Below are 17,897 nucleotides of genomic sequence, written 5' to 3' on the forward strand. Positions count from 1 at the left end.
AAACAGATGACTTATAACAGGAGTATGGCAGATGGGAAAGAGCAAGAGACATTTTAAAGAGAGAAGGAGTTGACTTAGCTTATTACTTTTCAATAAATCATATGTAGCTATAGAGGTTCTCTATTTTTTTAATACGATAATAACAGTTTCAGTAATTATAGTAAGAGGATGTTGTGTTTCCAGAGCACTTATATTTTCAGAGTACTTTCTATACCCTGTAGAAGTAGAAAGGGGACAGTCATACTTGTCTCTACTTTATGGATTGGAAAACTGATCCTTGGAATCGGTCCACGAATCAGAAGGGACTGAGATAGACTAGAAACTAGTATTTACATTTGGGGTGGCCCATTCACTCTCACCTGAGTGTGTTGGTTGGCAGTAACCACCATGTCTCCAAACATGGGTGCAAGAAAAACTCCACCATCATATACCACACGAATGGTTGCAGCAGGGTTCACTCCAGTTAGATTTTCATCAGAGACCTAAGTTGATTACATTTGTAGTGAATTCTGTAGTGAGTTCTTGAAATAGAAGTCTAATCTTGATTAAAACAAATGATAAAAGGTCTTTTCACATTCTGTTTAAGATATTCAGATAGGTAGAAAGTGAAAATGGAGTGACAGGGGATTAAAATCTAGCAAACTAACGTAAGTAATGGCTAATGAAAGCCCCATATATTAGAGAAATATTTATTTGCAAGTAGAGTTGCCCAAAAAGGCACACAAAAAAATTAATCTTCTCTCTAAGTCTTCATATGTTTTCATTTCTATGTGCTTTCCTATTTTATATGTTTGCAATCCATTAAAATAAAACGTAAGGAAACAAGTGCTATGAGATGACTCCCAGCCTTCCTCCATTTCCACCCATGTATTTTATTTGAAAACCAGATGACCCACAATGCCATATAACAGAGATCAAATTCCATCTTGGATTTCATTTTATAATAACCAAATGCTATGTGATCATTAGATTATTTTTCAAAACCCTAAATATGCAAAAGCATCTGGTTTTGTCATTATCCAAAGACAGCAAATCCTTTTCTAAACTTCCTTCTGCTGTGCCATCTGCCTCCATGACAATCTAAGTCAATCACATCTGCTTAAATTATCCAATAACAGATGTAGAATTATTGTAGGGTGGACACTGACCAACAACTCTCTACCTACACTGAGTTTTAGGGAAGGAGATGTTGGGTTCAAATCACTTATCAGGGATATGAAATCCAAATATGTCTTAAACACTTCCAGAAAGGTCATTAAACCCCTTTACTTGAATATTCCAACAAAATTAATAATTCATGACAGTTTTTGTTCATATCATTCTGATTTTTTTAATAAAATTATTCCCAGGCAAAAAATCCATACCACCAAAAGGAATATTATACATACCCTGATGAAATTGGGCAAATCCCCAACCTGGGTGGACCAGAAGATAGTCCATACATGTTCATAGCAAGACTTCAGATCCTCCATCACAGTGAAGTCACTGACATTGAGGTACCTGGAAGTGAAGTCGTCAGCATTGCTCTGTAAGAGTTGGCGAAGGTGACTAGCTGAAATATGCACAGGGACATCTGTGGGAGAAGGGTTTGATATAGAAAATACAAGACAAATTACCCCACCTCACAGGATCTCATGAAGATAACGGAGAATAAATGTCAAGATACCTACTAAACATGCAGGAAACCCTCAAGTTCTAAATATAGCTTCAAGAGAACCCCCAGCCCAGTTAAAACCATTTTTCCTAAGGCAAATACAAGTAAATGCCCACTTTTTATGTTGTGATGTCTTTTATTAGTATTACATCTCATAGCAAGCAGAGAACACAGTCATTTCGGACAAAACTGTCTCAATTGTCCACTCAAAATATAAACTCAAGACACCCTGGTGAGGCCTGAAAGTCTAATTAAATGTTGGGTTTTCCCTGGAAAATTTAACTGGGTCTGTGAACAGAGAAAAGTTGGCCCCCTTTCACAGAGATTGGGGAGCCCCACAGCAGCTGACACCCATAAAAATTTAGCCTACTCAGCTGAGGAATGCTGGCATTTCGGTTTCTCTATTAGAATTTCCTTTAAGCCCAACCACCTGCTTCCCCGTTCCACATTCCCATAGAGAAATAACAACACTCTACTTAAGTCCTGCTTATGTTTGAACTGTTTCATGCTTTACCAAAAGTTTCCATTTCATTAGCTATTCCCAATAGCCCCTGCGAGGTGGGTCACGTGGGCATCCTAACACCTCCTTTAGAGATCAAGAAAATGAAACCCAATGAGACCAAGGAGCTTGCCAACCAAGGGAGACAGGTTTAGATTAAGACCCAGGTTGCCTTCTACCTACTTAAGAGCCTTCTTCTTGAATCTCATACTCTCTTGGAGTGTTAATAAAATAATACTATATTTCCAAAATGCAAACAAAATTCTCATCCTTTTAACAGATTGTCCTTCATCTCTTCACCAGACCTGGTTAAGGCTGGGTTCCCCCACCCTTGCCCCCCGTTATACTGCAGGTGGTGATGTGAGGAGCATCGATAATAGTAGGTGGTGCCAGGAAGTCTCTCTGCAGCCCTCTTGTTCGTGCCAAGGAAAACAGCACAGTGATGGACTTGACAAAAGCAGGGCACTGTTGGCACTTACTCATCCATTTGTCAGACGTGAATAGCAATAGACTCCAATAGCCTACAGACCTTCAACTTTTCCTAAGTTGTCCTTTTAAGTAAAACCATCACTCTAATTCCTCCCACAAGAAGATTCTTTGCAAGCTCAGCATCTTTCTGCTTGTGAGGGCAGAACACTTTTGGACCATGCACCAATTTTTTAGTTCTCCCTAGCCTCTTTTCTGATTCCCCTAGGATTTTACCAACTAAATAACATATTATGATCACTTATATTCCTCGTCCTTTGTGAAATGAGTATGTTATTGAAGATTTAGAAACTATTCTACTCTCATGGTATCTGAAAGCTCTTTCTACATTTGTTATGACCACTAAAATCCTCAATAGTATAGGGTGTTGCCATGGAATTTAATTCAGAAGAACCATGGCTACCATGGATCTTGGCGTCCTCTAAACAGAAGAGGACTGACCTGAGAATAAAGACTCAAGGTCATATCTGGACCTTGCCAACAACCATCTGTATGACCTTTGGGCAAATTCAGTATAGGGCTGAACGGTGGCCCTCAAAAAGATGTCAAAGCCCTAATCCCTGAAACCTATGAATATAGAGGGTGCCAAAAAAAAAATGTATATACATTTTAAGAAAGGAAAAAATCTCTATTAAAATTATAATAATATACACTGATAACAAAAGATGAATACAAGTCACATTTGACGTCTGCAGTTACAAGAGGTGCTCAAAGTGGTTGCCATCAGTGTCTAGGCACTTCTTCTTGAAATAGTGCTTGAGGAACGTTGACCAAAGTGTCCACTTGTATACATGTTTTGGCACCCCCGGTATTACCTTATAAGGCAAAAGAGTTAATGTTACCTTATATCTAGCAAAAGATGTGGTTAAGGATCTTGAGTAGAGTAGTTTATTCTGGATTATCCAGGTGGGCCCTAAATGCAATCAGATGCATCCTTATGAGAGAGGCAGACAGAGTTTTGAGACAGAAGAGGAAGAGACGAGGTGACCAAGAAGGCAGAGGTTGGAGTGACGTGGCCATAGCCAAGGAATGCTGGCAGCCACCAGATGCCAGAAGAGGCAGGAAACAGATTTTCCTCATGAGCCTTCAGAGGAAGGCTGGCGCTGCCGACAACTTGATTTTGGACTTGCGGCCTCTAGACTGTTCGAGAATAAATTTCTGTTGTTTTAAGCCACCGAGTTTGTGGTCATTTGTTTTGACAGCCCCAGTACACTAATCCACTTAGTGTCCACATCTAAAAACTTAAAGGTTGGTATCATATTAACAATGATATGTTATTGTTATTCTCCAGATCTTTAATTTTAATGAGGTCATTTTCAGACATGGAAAAATAAAAAAGTTTTAAGATGGTCACCCTGCCTGACAATCTCATAGGATGTTGCTTGTCTGGAAATGCCCCTTAAAATGAAAATGAGAAATGTTGCACCCCTCCACTGCCCCTTTACCAGGAATCACTGTATTAGAAAGTTGGATGCAAAAGTGTCCTCCTAAAGGTGGGCTTGTTCTCTGTAGTCTCTGTGTTGTCACCTGGACCACCCCAGATCCTTCTTCTGTTCCTTCAGTGGGCACAGAACTGTGGCATATGGAAAACAAAGCATTAGCCACAGTAACTGTTCAGAATGCCTCCCCAGGCAGAACATATCTCCATCTCAAAGACCAGGCAGTCCCCCATTTTTCCCCACCATGAGCTTGAACTCCCAAATATCGGGTGCCCCTCTCCCATCACAGCAGAAACAGTGTAGTGTAAAAGTCATTATTCTTTAAGAGTGTTCCATCCTTCCCCTTCACTGATCCTAGGAGCACAGGGACCCAGAGTGCAGAGTGATGACACTGGCCTCCCACGGCTCCACTCCTGAAGTACAGAGTGGAAGGAGAACCTGGTATTCTCTTACTCCATTTTCATAGTCAAATGAAAAGTTGGGGCCTGTTTCACAAATACTTCCCTACTCAGTATCTCCAGCTGAAACACAGACCATGCCATCTAGCTAAGTAATCTAATACCTGTGTATAAACACACTGACTGCCAATTCTTGCTTTTAGTACAACAAATGGGTCAAATAAATTATGACACACCGTGAGATGGAATACCACTCAGCCATTAAAAACCATTATTTTAGAAGAATGTTTAATGAAATGGGAAATATTCTATGTTTACCATGAGGTGAAAAGGGTATGTTACAAATACAGTATGTAATGTATGGTTCTAATATGAGGTTTAAAAATAAATATATACATGTATAGATGTATACGAAACCTGCCTGGGGGGGGGAAGGCAGTTAGAATATGGATCCAATATGTTAATAGAGTTATCTGAGCACGGGGATTATGAGTGATTTTTATCTTCTTCTAAGTGTTTTTTTTTTAATTTTCTAAATTTTCAACAATGAATATATCTGCTTTCTATCAATAACATTATTTCAGTACTACATATTGATGTGCATATATACAACTATACAGAAACAGTTAGACAGTGATACTATCTGTGTTGGGGGATCTAAGACAGGCCAGTCTGAAGGTTGTCCCATCTTGCTTAGGCGGGAGGCTTCCAGAAAGAGCTAAGGGACTTGAGGAAAACTCAGAGACGAAGGACCACTCTAAGGGTGGACCTGTTCAGAGTAACCTAAATTAGCCTCTCTCATTTCACAGTTAATAACTTTGACATTTGGAGCACAGGACTGCAGCCTGGCTACTCTGGCAGCTCCCTCTCCACCACGGAAGCTATATCACTCCTGCATTCTATCGATTGCTTTTGGCATCTTTCCTGACCAGAAGACTATGGAACACAAGTCAAGGAGAGTGGAGCACAAATTCAAGCTTTCTGAGCCTGCCTTTAATATACCATCTCAAGCATGGTGTAAGTATGAGAACTAACTTGGGAACATGTTAAAGATGGGGAAAAAAAGAAATTTTAAAAGTAAAACATCTCAGTTCTTCCCATCCTACTGGGGTTTTAGTTGAAAATGAAAAGAACAAATTAGAGCATATTAGAACTGTTTCAGGAGTTTGGAGGAGCCTGATCCTTAGTTACTGCTTTGTAAACTGTGGCTAAAAGGTTAGACTATTAAAGACGCAACGTTTATGGGGCTCTAGTGCCATCTGGTGGTGAGTTCTTAGAAATAGCTATTTTTTGTTCCGTGGACTATTTCATTTTGCCTCAAAGAATTCCAATAAGATTAGTATATGGGGAATGGAAAGAGTGGAGTGAACAGAAAATGGTGGTAATGTGAACCTCTGAACAGCATAAAAATACAATTACTTTTAAACAAATTCACTAGGAACTGGTTCTCGAAGTGTAGCCCCCAGATAAGTAGAATCAGCATTACTTGGGAACTCATTAAAAATGCCAATTCCCAGGCCCTGCCCCAAACCTACTGAACTAAAGAAGGTGTGGTTAGTGCCCAACAATTTTTGTTTTAACAAGACCCCAAGGTGTCTGATACAGCATTCTTAAGATTGAGAACCATTGCTTTAAGCAATAAGACGGGTAGTTTTCCTGATAAAGGTCCCACCTCTGTGTTCTTTCAAGTCAAATCGACACACACACACACACACACACACACACACACACACACACAATTCTAAGGAGGGGCAGGTGAGCGATGACAGCTCCCTACCTTGCAGTGATGAGTGGGAGTTCCAGGCCACACCCTGCCAACCAAGAGGTGACATTGTAGACTGGAGGGGATCCCACCACAGAGAGCAATTCCACCAGATTCCCGCCTGGGCGAGCTGTTCCAGAATCAGCCTGAGAAACTGTAGACCAACGATGCAATTATTATCAAGTAACCCAAGATGAAAGACCTGTTATGTGGAAAGGCCCAGCTGGAGACGCTGAGTTTCTTAGACCTCAGCACACACTTCAAGCTGAGATTCCTACCATCTGCTGCCATGAAGAGCAGAGTTAGAGGAGGCAGAAGTTTAGGACCAATAAGGAAATGCAAGGTCATGGTATAAGGAGACAAAGTCTAATTCCACAGCAAAGTTCAATAAGCCTGAAGACAGACAGACATCACTCCCTATTCCATAGGAGGACCCCTTACACCGATAACCTGTTAGTGTGGATGGCCACCCTTTCTTCCGTTTTTCTCCCCAAGGCCCCTGGCAGCTCCAGTACAGCGAATCCTCCTTAGAAACACTGATCGCACGAGGCGAGGCACTGACTGGGGGTACTTACTGTTTATCCACAGCATGGAGTCAGCACATGTGCAGAAAAAGTGCAAGCTTTAAGACAGACGCCTGTTCAAATCTTATCTTCTACTTCTATTGGCCTACCATGTGGCTAACCAACATAACCTCTCTAAGACATTTTCTCAAGGGTAAAATGGAAATTATGATGTACACTAACCTGTATAGCACGAAGAGTTTAGTGAGATGGCAGGTTTAAAGGACCAGCACAATATATATTTTAATATCCTCTTTCCCTCCTACTAGGCCCTGTGTAAAACACAGCTTCTTCCCCAAGACTGTGCGATCAAGAGTAAACATCTTAAAGGCAGCAGCTTTGCATGTGCCAGGCTTACTTCGCACAGCACCAGCCACAGTGTATGTGCTCAATAAATGTTTATTCACTCATCCGGGCCTGAAGTCATGGAGGGCTTGGTATCACCAATCTCTAGGTTCCAATCACCCCCATGTCCCATCTGTGGGATTTGGGGCAAGATACTCAGCCCCTTTTAGCTTTGGTTTCCTCATCGATAGTGTGGGGATAACAGGACCATCTTATGGGATTCTGAAAAGTGAAGGAGAAATAAATGGTAGCTACCGCTAGAGAAGAACGTCCGTAAAGGACATTAGGTGGGAGAATATAAGCCAGGGTTAAATTGATCAGGTAAATGTCAGACAATCGACTATGAATATTGAGCCCAGTTGGGTTGAGTTTATGTTGCTATTATATAATCCTCAAAGCAAAATTGTTGCCAGCAGGGTAACTAGACAAAGCAGGAAACACGGTTTTACCCAAACCACCTTCAGTCTTCTGTCTTGTCCCTGCCCTCTCCCTCTCTGCTTCCCTCCTCACATCAGCCCTAGATGGTTCCAAATACTGGAGCATTTGGTGGCAAAGAAGTGGGGGCAATGAGAGAGAGAGCTCTGGATCCTGGGCTTTGAGGGTTTGGAGGTATAACATGGCACTTAAGGGAGAAAATTGAGAAGGTAAAAGGCACCTATTATCTAGTCCTGAGTTTCCCAATCAGTGGATTCAAATGTATAAACTATTGATACCCTCAGCCCTCCAGGAATCCGGGCAGCACTTGGGGGAGGTCATCAAAGGGCCCAGCCTGGTATCTTAGGCACCAAGAAATTCAGGCGGTTACCTAGGATACCTTTTGAATATTATTTTCTAAACGTGCCAGAACATGAACAGGGTTTAAAACAAGCAGTGACTCGGTCTGACCCAGATGCCCCCAAAACACTTAAACCACTGAAACAGATAAGAGACAAAATTGTGATGAATTCAAATATGATGTGATTTCAGGGCTAAAAGAGAATCCTCTTGCCACCCACCCTCAAGCTCCTTTGCCCTCAGCTCTGCAATTTTACAGGCAAAACACTGAAAAGGTGCATTTTGTAAATCAAAATGTAAACGACTGCTTCCTCCTTTTCTCCCGGGGTGGGGGCGGGGAGAGACTACTTAAAGCAGTAAAGCTGAGTCCCACAGTGACAACAATTTGATGGCAAAGGGAAAGTGAACAGAAGTCGGAAGCCTGGGGGCCCCGGGAGCAAAGGGCGCATCTGTCTTGGCCACAGGCTGCCCCCCCCCACCCCCGCGTCCCCTGGGTGTGCTTCATCCGTGGCTAGCCTCAGAAGGACTTCAGATGAGCACTTTGTCCCTGAAACCTGTGGACAAGCAAAGCCCAGTGAGATCGCTGTGCCTCAACAAGGTCAAGGGACTTGGTAGAGAAAGGGGCCGGGTCCATGAATGATGAATGGGAGGAGTCCGGACGGGCGGAAAGAAGGACGAGGCTATTTTCATGAGGATATGGTTACGCTCCAACTCTCACTGAGTCTGCCTCGTAAATCAGAGCTGTAGCCCATTTACATGGCTAGACATTGCTGAGTTCTTCCAGTATTTTGTATGACAGATATTACCGGATGGAGAAGTGGAGAAATCCTGCTGGCCAAACAGTGATAATAATGCTAATAGTAACAATAATTGCTTATATTTATTGAGTACTTACTATGGTCAGGACCTGTGATGAGCACTTTACACTGTATTTCAGTTAATCTTTGCAGTAATCCAATGGGGTAGGGACCTCAACATGCCCATTTTATGGATAAGGAAACCAAGGCTTCTCAGTGAGGAAGTGGTAAAATCGGGGTAAGAGCACAGGTACCAGAAGCAAGAGCAAGCATATCAGTGAATAGGGAAAAAAAGGGGGGGCGGGGAATAGCTAGAGAGTTATAGAGGCCAAAGGCACACAATCCCAATGACATCTCCTTTCTATTAGGCTGGTGCAAAAGTAATTGCGATTTAAAAGGTTAAAAATAATTGCAAAAACCGTAATTACTCTTGCACCAACCTAATAGAACCAAGGCAGGCAAGATGGAGAATCACCTCTTCTCTCTCCAATTAAAACACATCAGCCCCGAGCAGAAAAGTTTAAGGTCGGCATTTGATGGACAGGTCCATGGAGGAGAGTGGATTGGCTGATCACCTGTTAGGTTTGTGTCTGCAATAATGATTTCATCCATATAGAACACGCCAGTCTCCTGAGCCAGTGGGAGGAGGTCAACCCGATGAACCAGCACCAGGGAGTTTGCCACAGGCATCGGGAGAGACGCCGAACGACGCACGCACGTCTTCCAGAGGTCAGTGCAAGTGAACTGCCAGCTGAAAAACAAGTGCACAGAGGAAATGGACCTGTGCCTGTGCATCTGCGCTAGAGCCCTAGTTCTCAAATCCGGGGGCCTGAGGGCTGTGTGGTCAGGACAAAGATTCCATGATCCCCTGCTCCCAAATAGTCCTGTGTGCCATGGGTACAAACACCCAAGACAGGCTCCGCTCAGCTTGCGATATCACAGTAGTGAATTATTCATTCTTGACACTCAATGTCAGTGGCATTTTTAAATTACAATATAATTGTGTGTCTTAAGCAGATCATACGTTGGTATTTAATGACGGAGAAGATTAATACTCTTGGATATTACTGGACTCATTTAGGTTTAAAAACCATTTACAAAACCCAGAAGAGATACGTGGAAAGAGCACTGAATCAAGGAATCAAGAGGCTTGAATTTTATTCCAGAGTCTTTGTTCACTCGCTGAATGAATTTTTGGTGAATCACAAATTCTCTTGGCCCTCATTTTTCTCACCTGTAATGTCAGGAATGTTCTCTCAAATCTCTTCCTAATATGAGGTTCCATGACTCTAGCCCAATGAGAAATGTCAGATTCCTTCTAGGAACTATTACATTCCTAACAACTAACTATTCTTAAATTAAAGTTCTCTGGGCTCCAATTTTTCTCATCTGGGTTCAGGGCCCCACGTTAGTATCAGAGGACCAAATATAAGAGATAGTACCTTAGGTGGGCCACTGTCCCCAAGAGAGCTAATCATCCCAGCTGGCAGAATTCCTACCAAACCTCCCCACAGATTAGCTACCTTTCGGGACTGGTCCCCGTGAGACTCCAGTTACAGGTGATGTTCTTCTTAACAATGCTTTGAAGATCCATTGTGAAGGACACGGTCACCTTCAGGATGTTGTTCATGGAGCCTTTGTATGCAGCGCACAGCTATGGACACCAAATAAGTGCTTCAGCTCTCTGAGTGCAAGAAGCAGCCCTTCATCAAGCAATGCGTAGTGAGGAGAGCCCACCTCCCTAGGACCCTGCTTCCTGCTGTGAGAGTCAGCCTGTTCCCACTCTCCCAGAGCTTACCAGTCTAGCTAGAGAGACAAATCGTTTAGAGTGAATTGTTATTTGTCCAAAAGAGAGTTATGTAATGCCTAGCACTGTGCTTGGCAATGACGATTTTAGAAAGCCCCTGTTCTGACCCAGTTACCTGTGCAACCTTGAGCAAGCCACTGAACCTCTCTAAGACTCAGCACCTTAACGCTATGTCCCCAGCATCTCTGGTTTCTAACTCTGCCTTAAGTAAAGTTATTTGGCTCAAGACAACTTTAGAGCAGGAATTTTTTGACTTCAGCACTACTGACAGTTTAGATTAGATGATTTTTTTCCTGAGAGGGGGCTATCCTGTGCCTTGTAGGACATTTAGCAACGTCCTAGAACCTACCCAGTGGATGCCAGTAGCACTTCCCCGGTTGTGACAATGAAAACTGTCTCCATAAATTGCCAACTCTCCCCTAGGAGGCAAAACCATCCCCATTGAGAGCCTCTGCTGTAGAGGAAACTCTGGGAGATAGATGGTTCCCTGATCCAAACCATTTAGTCCTGGCTCCCACTGCCATTTGACTAGGAAAGGACTTGGAAGCACTGCTATGAACTCAGCCACCTCAGCAAGGCTCACTCTGGTGCCAGAAGGGCAAATGAGCTGCACTCTTGTATGAAAGATGGCACAGCTATTGACACAAAAGATATAAGAGGGATTCAAAGAATGTGTCAGTCAATCCATCAATAATAATAATAACTCTAATAAATAACAACAATTAGCCTTAACCGAGTCCTAACCACCGCACAAGCACTGCACTAGATTATCTCATTTAGTCTTCACCAAAATCCTGAGAGGGTAGACAACATTAGTACCCATTTTCAGAGGAGTAAACTAAAATAAGACACTGAGGGCACACAGGGTGTAGGATCAGGATTCAAAACCAGAGAGTCTAAATGGAGTCTGCGCTCACACCTAGAGAGCAAAGAAAACACTAGAGCACGTGAAAGCTCCCATAGGTCTCACAGCCAATGCAAAGGTATTTCCACATAACAAGTAGCTATTGGAGGACTGGAGGTATCTGTTCACACCTGACACAGCAGTTCAGAAACCTAGAACCTCGGCCAGAAGCACCTTGGACACATCACAACCATCATTCCCTTGTGCTTCTGTTTCTTTAGTCTCAACCCCAGAGTAACACTAGTCCGTCCTTACTCCCTTGCCCAGAAGCATGAGGGCTGCTACTTACGTGTGTGTACTGATCCAGCCGGTAGCCCTTCTGGGCAGCCGGGGGTGTGAGGACAAGGTGTCGAGGCTGATAGAGGCTGAACCTCCCACAGAAGGGCTCTGTCCCACTGGTGAGAGCACCATCAAAGCTGGAACCTTCTGGGCCTGGAGGCGGTTCAGATAATATAGGAACACAGATGTAGATGTTAAACAGACAGAGCTTCCCAAAATGTGTGAAGGGAATGGGTTATGGATTCACTGTGATATCGGCACCCCCCCTGCGGTTGGGCCAGCTGGGTAGGGCTTGGGTACCTGGCAGCCCCCAGTTTGAAGGCTCCGGCTGTGAAAAACGTACTGTGCTCACCCTAGAGCACTGAAAATATACAGGAGTCCTCCCTACCATGGTTTCACGTTCCCCAGTTTCAGTTAACAGTGGTCAACCATAGTTCGAAAATATTAAGTGGAAAATTCCAGAAATAAATAATTCACTCAGTTTTAAATGGTGCACTCTTCAGAGTAGCGTGATGAAATCTCGCACTGTCCCTCGCAAGAGATGGATCAGCTCTTTGTTCCCCTTTTAGAGACTCCCCACCCACTAGTCTCATGGTAGCGTCTGGTTATCAGATTGACTATAGGAGCACCGCACGCAGTGCTTGTGTTCAAGGAACCTTTACTTTACTTAATAAAGGCCCCAAAGCACAAGAGTAGTGATAGTGGCAAGTCAGGTATACCAAAGAGAAGCTGTAACGTTTAAGCATCAATACAGTCCATAGCAGCCTAACATTATGTCACAATCCATAGATAATCCACCTCAATTCTCAGCACGCAGGCATTTTATCACCTCGCATCATCACAAAACGAAGGGTGAGCGGAGTACAACAAGATATTCTGAGAGACAGAACGAGAGCATAGCATATTTTTTGTTACAGTATGTTGTTTTAATTGCTCTATTTTATTATTGTTGTTGTGAAGCTCTTCCCGCGCTTAATTTATAAATTATATCTTATCATTGGTATGTATATATAGGGAAAAACATGGTATGTGTGGGGTTCAGTACGGTCTGAGGTTTCACGCATCCACTAGAGCTTTTGGAACGTATCCGCCTCGGAGAAGAGGGGATACTTTATTACTATTTCCTTTGTGTGCCATGACACGAAAAGCTGTTGAGAAGCGAAAAGACAAGGAGCATCAACTATAACTTAGCTCACCTAACTATTTTAAGAACATACCCTTACATTTTTACAATAGTTTTTAAGACTGCTGTTTTAGGTAATAATTCCTTTATTCAAGATGCCATTTGAATGAAACAACATTTGTACTGCTTCACTGTTTTCCACCTGCATCTTTTGCCCTTTTCCCATTGTGTGGTATGAGACACAGTTCCTTAACCCTAACTCTCCAGCATCCTGGGTTTCTACCTTTGCTCCACCTGAGAGCTCGGGAGGGATGCCTTTTACTTCGGTAATACCCACGCCACGCAGCTCCCTCCCAAGCACGTAGCCACTCCCTGGCCATTCAGTGTCCAAATCCAGTGTCCATATCTTTGTTTGACCCTATCAGCACCTTGGAGAGGAAATGAAAATTGTTCCCATTTTACAGATATGAGAGAGAGAGAGAGAGAAGACAATGATGGAGAAAAGGGCCAGAATTTGTCAAACCATGGAAAGCACCTTGTTCGAATCCAAGCCGGAGTAGGATGTTAGCTGAAAGGGGTTCCAGCTGGCATTTGACTGCAAGTAATTCCTCAATGGCTGTTTGAATCTGTTAAAAAGAAAAAATTCTAGGAGTCTGTACAGTGGGATAAAGACTAGCCCTAGTTCCCCCACCTCTCATTATTTGAAGGAGGTTCCCACCTCATGGGCTGTGGCATTTGCAGGGATTGGCTGGCTCGAGACATTGTCCCAGGTAAGGAAGAAGTTCCCTCTTCCAGACACATTCAACATCTAAAAAGTTAAGAGGGACAGGACTAAATGATGTGTGCTAATTAAGCCAGAGAGACAGTTTCGGAACACAGGACATACTTCCTCAGCTTGCTATTTTCTTTTTATTGTAATTTCCTTTTTTTTTTTTTTTAACTCACTACCATCTAGAAATATCTGGAGAACACAAGTGGCATCACCTAATGAAAACTTTTCTTAGAATAATAGACACGTCTGTCTGCCTGTTTATCCATACCCCACTCCTTTTCTTTAGAGTGTGAGACTTAAATGTTGTCACTGAATGACCCACTTTCAGCCCTTCTCACCAAGTACTCTCACCCAGGGGTGGCCTGGTAAGCAGAAGCAGCCACATAGCGTGATGCCACACTCTCTCAGAGGCTTCTTCAATCTCTGCTTTGCTTCCAGAATATTCCCTGCTGGGCGCATTATACTTTTGTTATGGAGTAAGACCTATTATCTTAAATCACTTGTTATGTTTAATCTCTTATGTCATTTGTTATTTTCTACTTTGTTTTATGGTCATTTGTGCACATGTTTTTCTGTTTGACAATAAGCTTTACAAGGCAGTCCATAATGATTCATCCTTGTACACCAAAAATTGAACAAAAAGCACATCAAAATTGTCCAACAAAAATATGGGGCATAACTGAGAGACCCAAAGTTCTTAACGTCTACAAAATAAACTTAGAAAATACAGCATATGAGGAAATAGGACCTGAATTAGTCAAAAAGCTAAGGAATTTAGTGTGTACAGGCTCAAGCATGCACACATGGGGGTGAGTGTTTGGAGGACTTGCTCTCTTCTCTGGGGAGTACGTTTCCAAAATAATATTTACCTGGAACTTAAATTCCTGAAACTAAGTACATGAGTAAGGTCATCTCAATAATAAGACCTTGCATTTTTTTTTCAAACGTCCTCACAACCCTATTGGATAGATAGCCTATTTCTTTGGCAGCAGAGTTATAACTACAGCTCAAATCTTCTGGCTTCCAGCCAGTGATGCTTCCACTAGGCAAGACTATATTCCTTCCAGAACTTGGCCCTTGAACCTAACCCCATGGGACTGGGAAGAGACACAGACCTGGATTTCCGGAAGTCTCTGAGCACTGATTCGGATCTGATGCTTCTCCCGGAAGTAAGTGCTGACCACACCGGGATTGAGCCAGGTGTTATGGATCTGGACACCGAGTGTCATCCCCTTGCTGGAGGCTGTCCCACGGTGCTCTGCCTCCAGGTAGTACCTGGCTCCACCAAATAGCTCCAACTTGGGGCTCTTCTGTTGCCAGGTCCCTTCATTCCCATTCTGCTCCCAGGAGTCAAACCAGTCGGCAGTGCCCACCTTGATGGAGGCCACCTTTACCTGCACTCCAAAAAATATCACGATCAACACTCTGAAGCTTCTGGGCCTCTCTTTCTCAGATAGTGAGTGTCTAGACAGCTATTAACAATGGACTTAGGGGCTGATCTGCCTTTTCCAACAAATTAGCCCCGTCATACTAGGGCCTATGGTTGTTTATGCCTCTCTACCCTCATTCTCTCTTTCTCTTTTTCTCAAGTAAATAGTATTCATGTGAGGCTGGATGGGCCATATTCGGAGAAGGAAGAGCCAACCTGAAACCCTAGGTTGACATGATGCTGTAGATAAAGTAATATTAATCCCTCTGAGAAATCTAAAATGACTTGATCACATCAAAATCTATGACGTTTCTCTAGCCAACTACCAAAAAAGTTTCATAGAAGTATATTAATAATTTGAGAAAAACTACTGTGGCTCTTTGTCAATGACACTAGTAAAATTTGACTGTTTGTTAAAAGCACCTTTTCTTATCCTTCAAAACTAATCAGGAAATTTCAACATAAGACTGACGACATCCCTACCCAAAATTAGTGGAAAAGGCACAAGTTTTAGAGTCAGCCATATCTGAGTTTGAATCCTAAATGTATCTCTTATTATCCAAGTGTCCCTGGATAAGCCATACAGTCCTTCTAATACCTCAATTTCCTTATCTGGAAAATGGAGATAAACATACCTAGCTCACGGAGATACCGTGAACATTATAGAGACAAGGTCCATAAACAATGTAGCATAATGCATGGCTTATAGTAGGTGCTCAATAAACAGTAGGTGCCAACACATTCAGCAAAATTCTGTTTCAACAATTAAAAGCATGTCAATTATATCTCAATTTGAAAAATTTTTAAATTGCAAAAAAAACCCTCCCCCCACCAAAACCATATATTAAAATTCCCAGTTGCCTAAGGGGGTGTTACAACTATTAGTACACATGCAAGCTTTAGTTCTGATTCTTTCCTCAGGAGTGAAGGACTGGGGACAAAGAAAAGACAAATGAGAAGAAGGTGAATACCTTGGTCCTTGGATCTTCTGATCGACTGAAATACAGGGAAGCTTGGCTGTCTGCCTGGATCCAGAAAGTGTAATTATTGGTCTCTGGGGCCACAAAGAACCCACTGAGTCGTGCTCTGTAAAGCAGAGGAAAGTAATCAAGCAAGTGCAACCAAGGCCTGAATCACTCACCCAACGAATGGTTGCCCTTGTACTTTGTTTTTCTTTATGGTAATGAGAAGGAAACACTTTACTCTTATGCCATGTGATTGGCCAGAGTACATACTCCGGAAACAGCCATTCCCGTGGAACCTGCCTAGTCTTGATAGCTCAACCCATCTCTTTGCACAGGCCACCGCTCCCCCTGCAGTCATGTCACCTTCAGGAAAGTTGGAGCAGAAACATGGGGCTGTCTGGAGGCTTAGCTGAGAACACCGACCGCATACAGCCCATACAGAGCCAGCCCATGGGAGGAATTCAGTCAATGGTAAAAAATGTTTTTACCCTTAGAAATAAAGAGAGATCACCAATCACAATTTGCCCTGACTTGATCTAGAACACTTGTGCATTGTCTCCTTTCCAAAACATTGGTATATTACGAGATATATTAGATCACCCTGCCGGCGAATGTCAGACCTTAGCTACTTTACATTTAGCATGTGGGTAGCCGTGAATGTACATGGATAACCATAAACTACCGAATGTTTCCTGCCATACAACCTTACTTGGCTTCTAGACAACATTGTGCAGTTCTTTTTGGAGGAAGTAAAGTGATAGACCTGAAATGGCCCCAAATGAAATCAAGAAAGGCGTCTATTTCTCTCCTTCATGACAGACATTAATTTCATAGAAACAGGGTTTCTTCATGTGAGGTTTCAGAATACTAGAGTGTCCTTTTAAAATACCATATTCTTGTGGGCAAAGAAGGACGTGTGCCATAATGTGGCGGGCTTAGACTTGAAATCAGAAAAATTCAGAGCTTGGTTCTGCCTCTTGATAATTGTACAATATTAAAAAAAAAACCACTTTACCTACCGGAAACTATGGTTCCTCATCTGCAAACTAGGGCTGTAACTATTTCCTCGGTTGTTGTAGCTCATGAAGGAATGTGTCTTAGAAGGCCTGGGACATCGTCATGAGTCTATACATTTCAGTTGAACTGAATGAGAGCAGGAGACACACTTGGATGCACAGGAATTTCAGTGCCCACTGTCTTGCTTGCTCTTTGGATGCTCATGTGCATGACATGGCTGGTCACTCTTCAAGGATAATTCTAGATTTCTTGTTCTAGATTTTTAATCCTCACAATACTGAATGCCATGTTGTGTTTATTGGAGGTGGTCAGCAAATAGTTTTTAATTTTGGGGGGTTTACTAATTAAATGGTATTACACACACACACACACACACACAGAGAGAGAGAGAATGTGCTCCGAGCTTACCAGATACCGCAACACCTGCAGAGAGTATTTTTTCCAATTAAAAATGTTATGGTCCACAGAGAAAAGTCAACTGAATGTGTCAACGACTTCAAATTAAAATACATAACTGATAACTTGGAAGAAGATTGCAGGCAATTTTTTGAATCATTCTAAAAGTAAGACTATATTTTTTAAATGTTCAGTATAAATTCTAGTGACCTAGTATTAGAGACAGATATGACTAACAAAATGATTAAACTATTTTAATAATGATTCAAATATACCAAGAATACTTTCTGAAATATTTTTGAAAATAACTATCTTAAAGGTCCATCAGTGTAATAATCACATCATCACTAACTATTCTATTTTTTTAATTTAAAAATTTTGAATTTTAAAGAAATGAATGAGAGAATGGAAAGAGTTGCTATCTGGTTTATGGCTCCTCAAAACGGCAGTTAAAGAGATATACCCTACAGGTTGTGCCATACACTCAA

The 17,897-nt window shown here is 42.3% G+C and overlaps 1 protein-coding gene across 1 annotated transcript in view; it reads right to left on the reverse strand.

The window, feature by feature from the left end:
- PKHD1 (PKHD1 ciliary IPT domain containing fibrocystin/polyductin) overlaps positions 1 to 17,897 on the reverse strand; it is a 429,832-nt gene that overhangs the window by 389,639 nt on the left and 22,296 nt on the right. Inside the window, exons 14-24 of the mRNA XM_033102675.1 lie at positions 16,003 to 16,117; positions 14,718 to 14,996; positions 13,549 to 13,638; positions 13,366 to 13,456; positions 11,718 to 11,860; positions 10,241 to 10,371; positions 9,293 to 9,468; positions 6,254 to 6,392; positions 4,085 to 4,212; positions 1,389 to 1,573; positions 360 to 482 (exon numbers count right to left, since the gene is read on the reverse strand). Of these exons, the coding sequence (XP_032958566.1) occupies positions 360 to 482; positions 1,389 to 1,573; positions 4,085 to 4,212; positions 6,254 to 6,392; positions 9,293 to 9,468; positions 10,241 to 10,371; positions 11,718 to 11,860; positions 13,366 to 13,456; positions 13,549 to 13,638; positions 14,718 to 14,996; positions 16,003 to 16,117 (1,600 nt within the window). The remainder of the gene's footprint in view (positions 1 to 359; positions 483 to 1,388; positions 1,574 to 4,084; positions 4,213 to 6,253; positions 6,393 to 9,292; positions 9,469 to 10,240; positions 10,372 to 11,717; positions 11,861 to 13,365; positions 13,457 to 13,548; positions 13,639 to 14,717; positions 14,997 to 16,002; positions 16,118 to 17,897) is intronic.

The sequence above is a fragment of the Rhinolophus ferrumequinum genome, chromosome 3, assembly GCF_004115265.2.
Source record: "Rhinolophus ferrumequinum isolate MPI-CBG mRhiFer1 chromosome 3, mRhiFer1_v1.p, whole genome shotgun sequence".
Lineage (NCBI taxonomy): Eukaryota > Metazoa > Chordata > Mammalia > Chiroptera > Rhinolophidae > Rhinolophus > Rhinolophus ferrumequinum.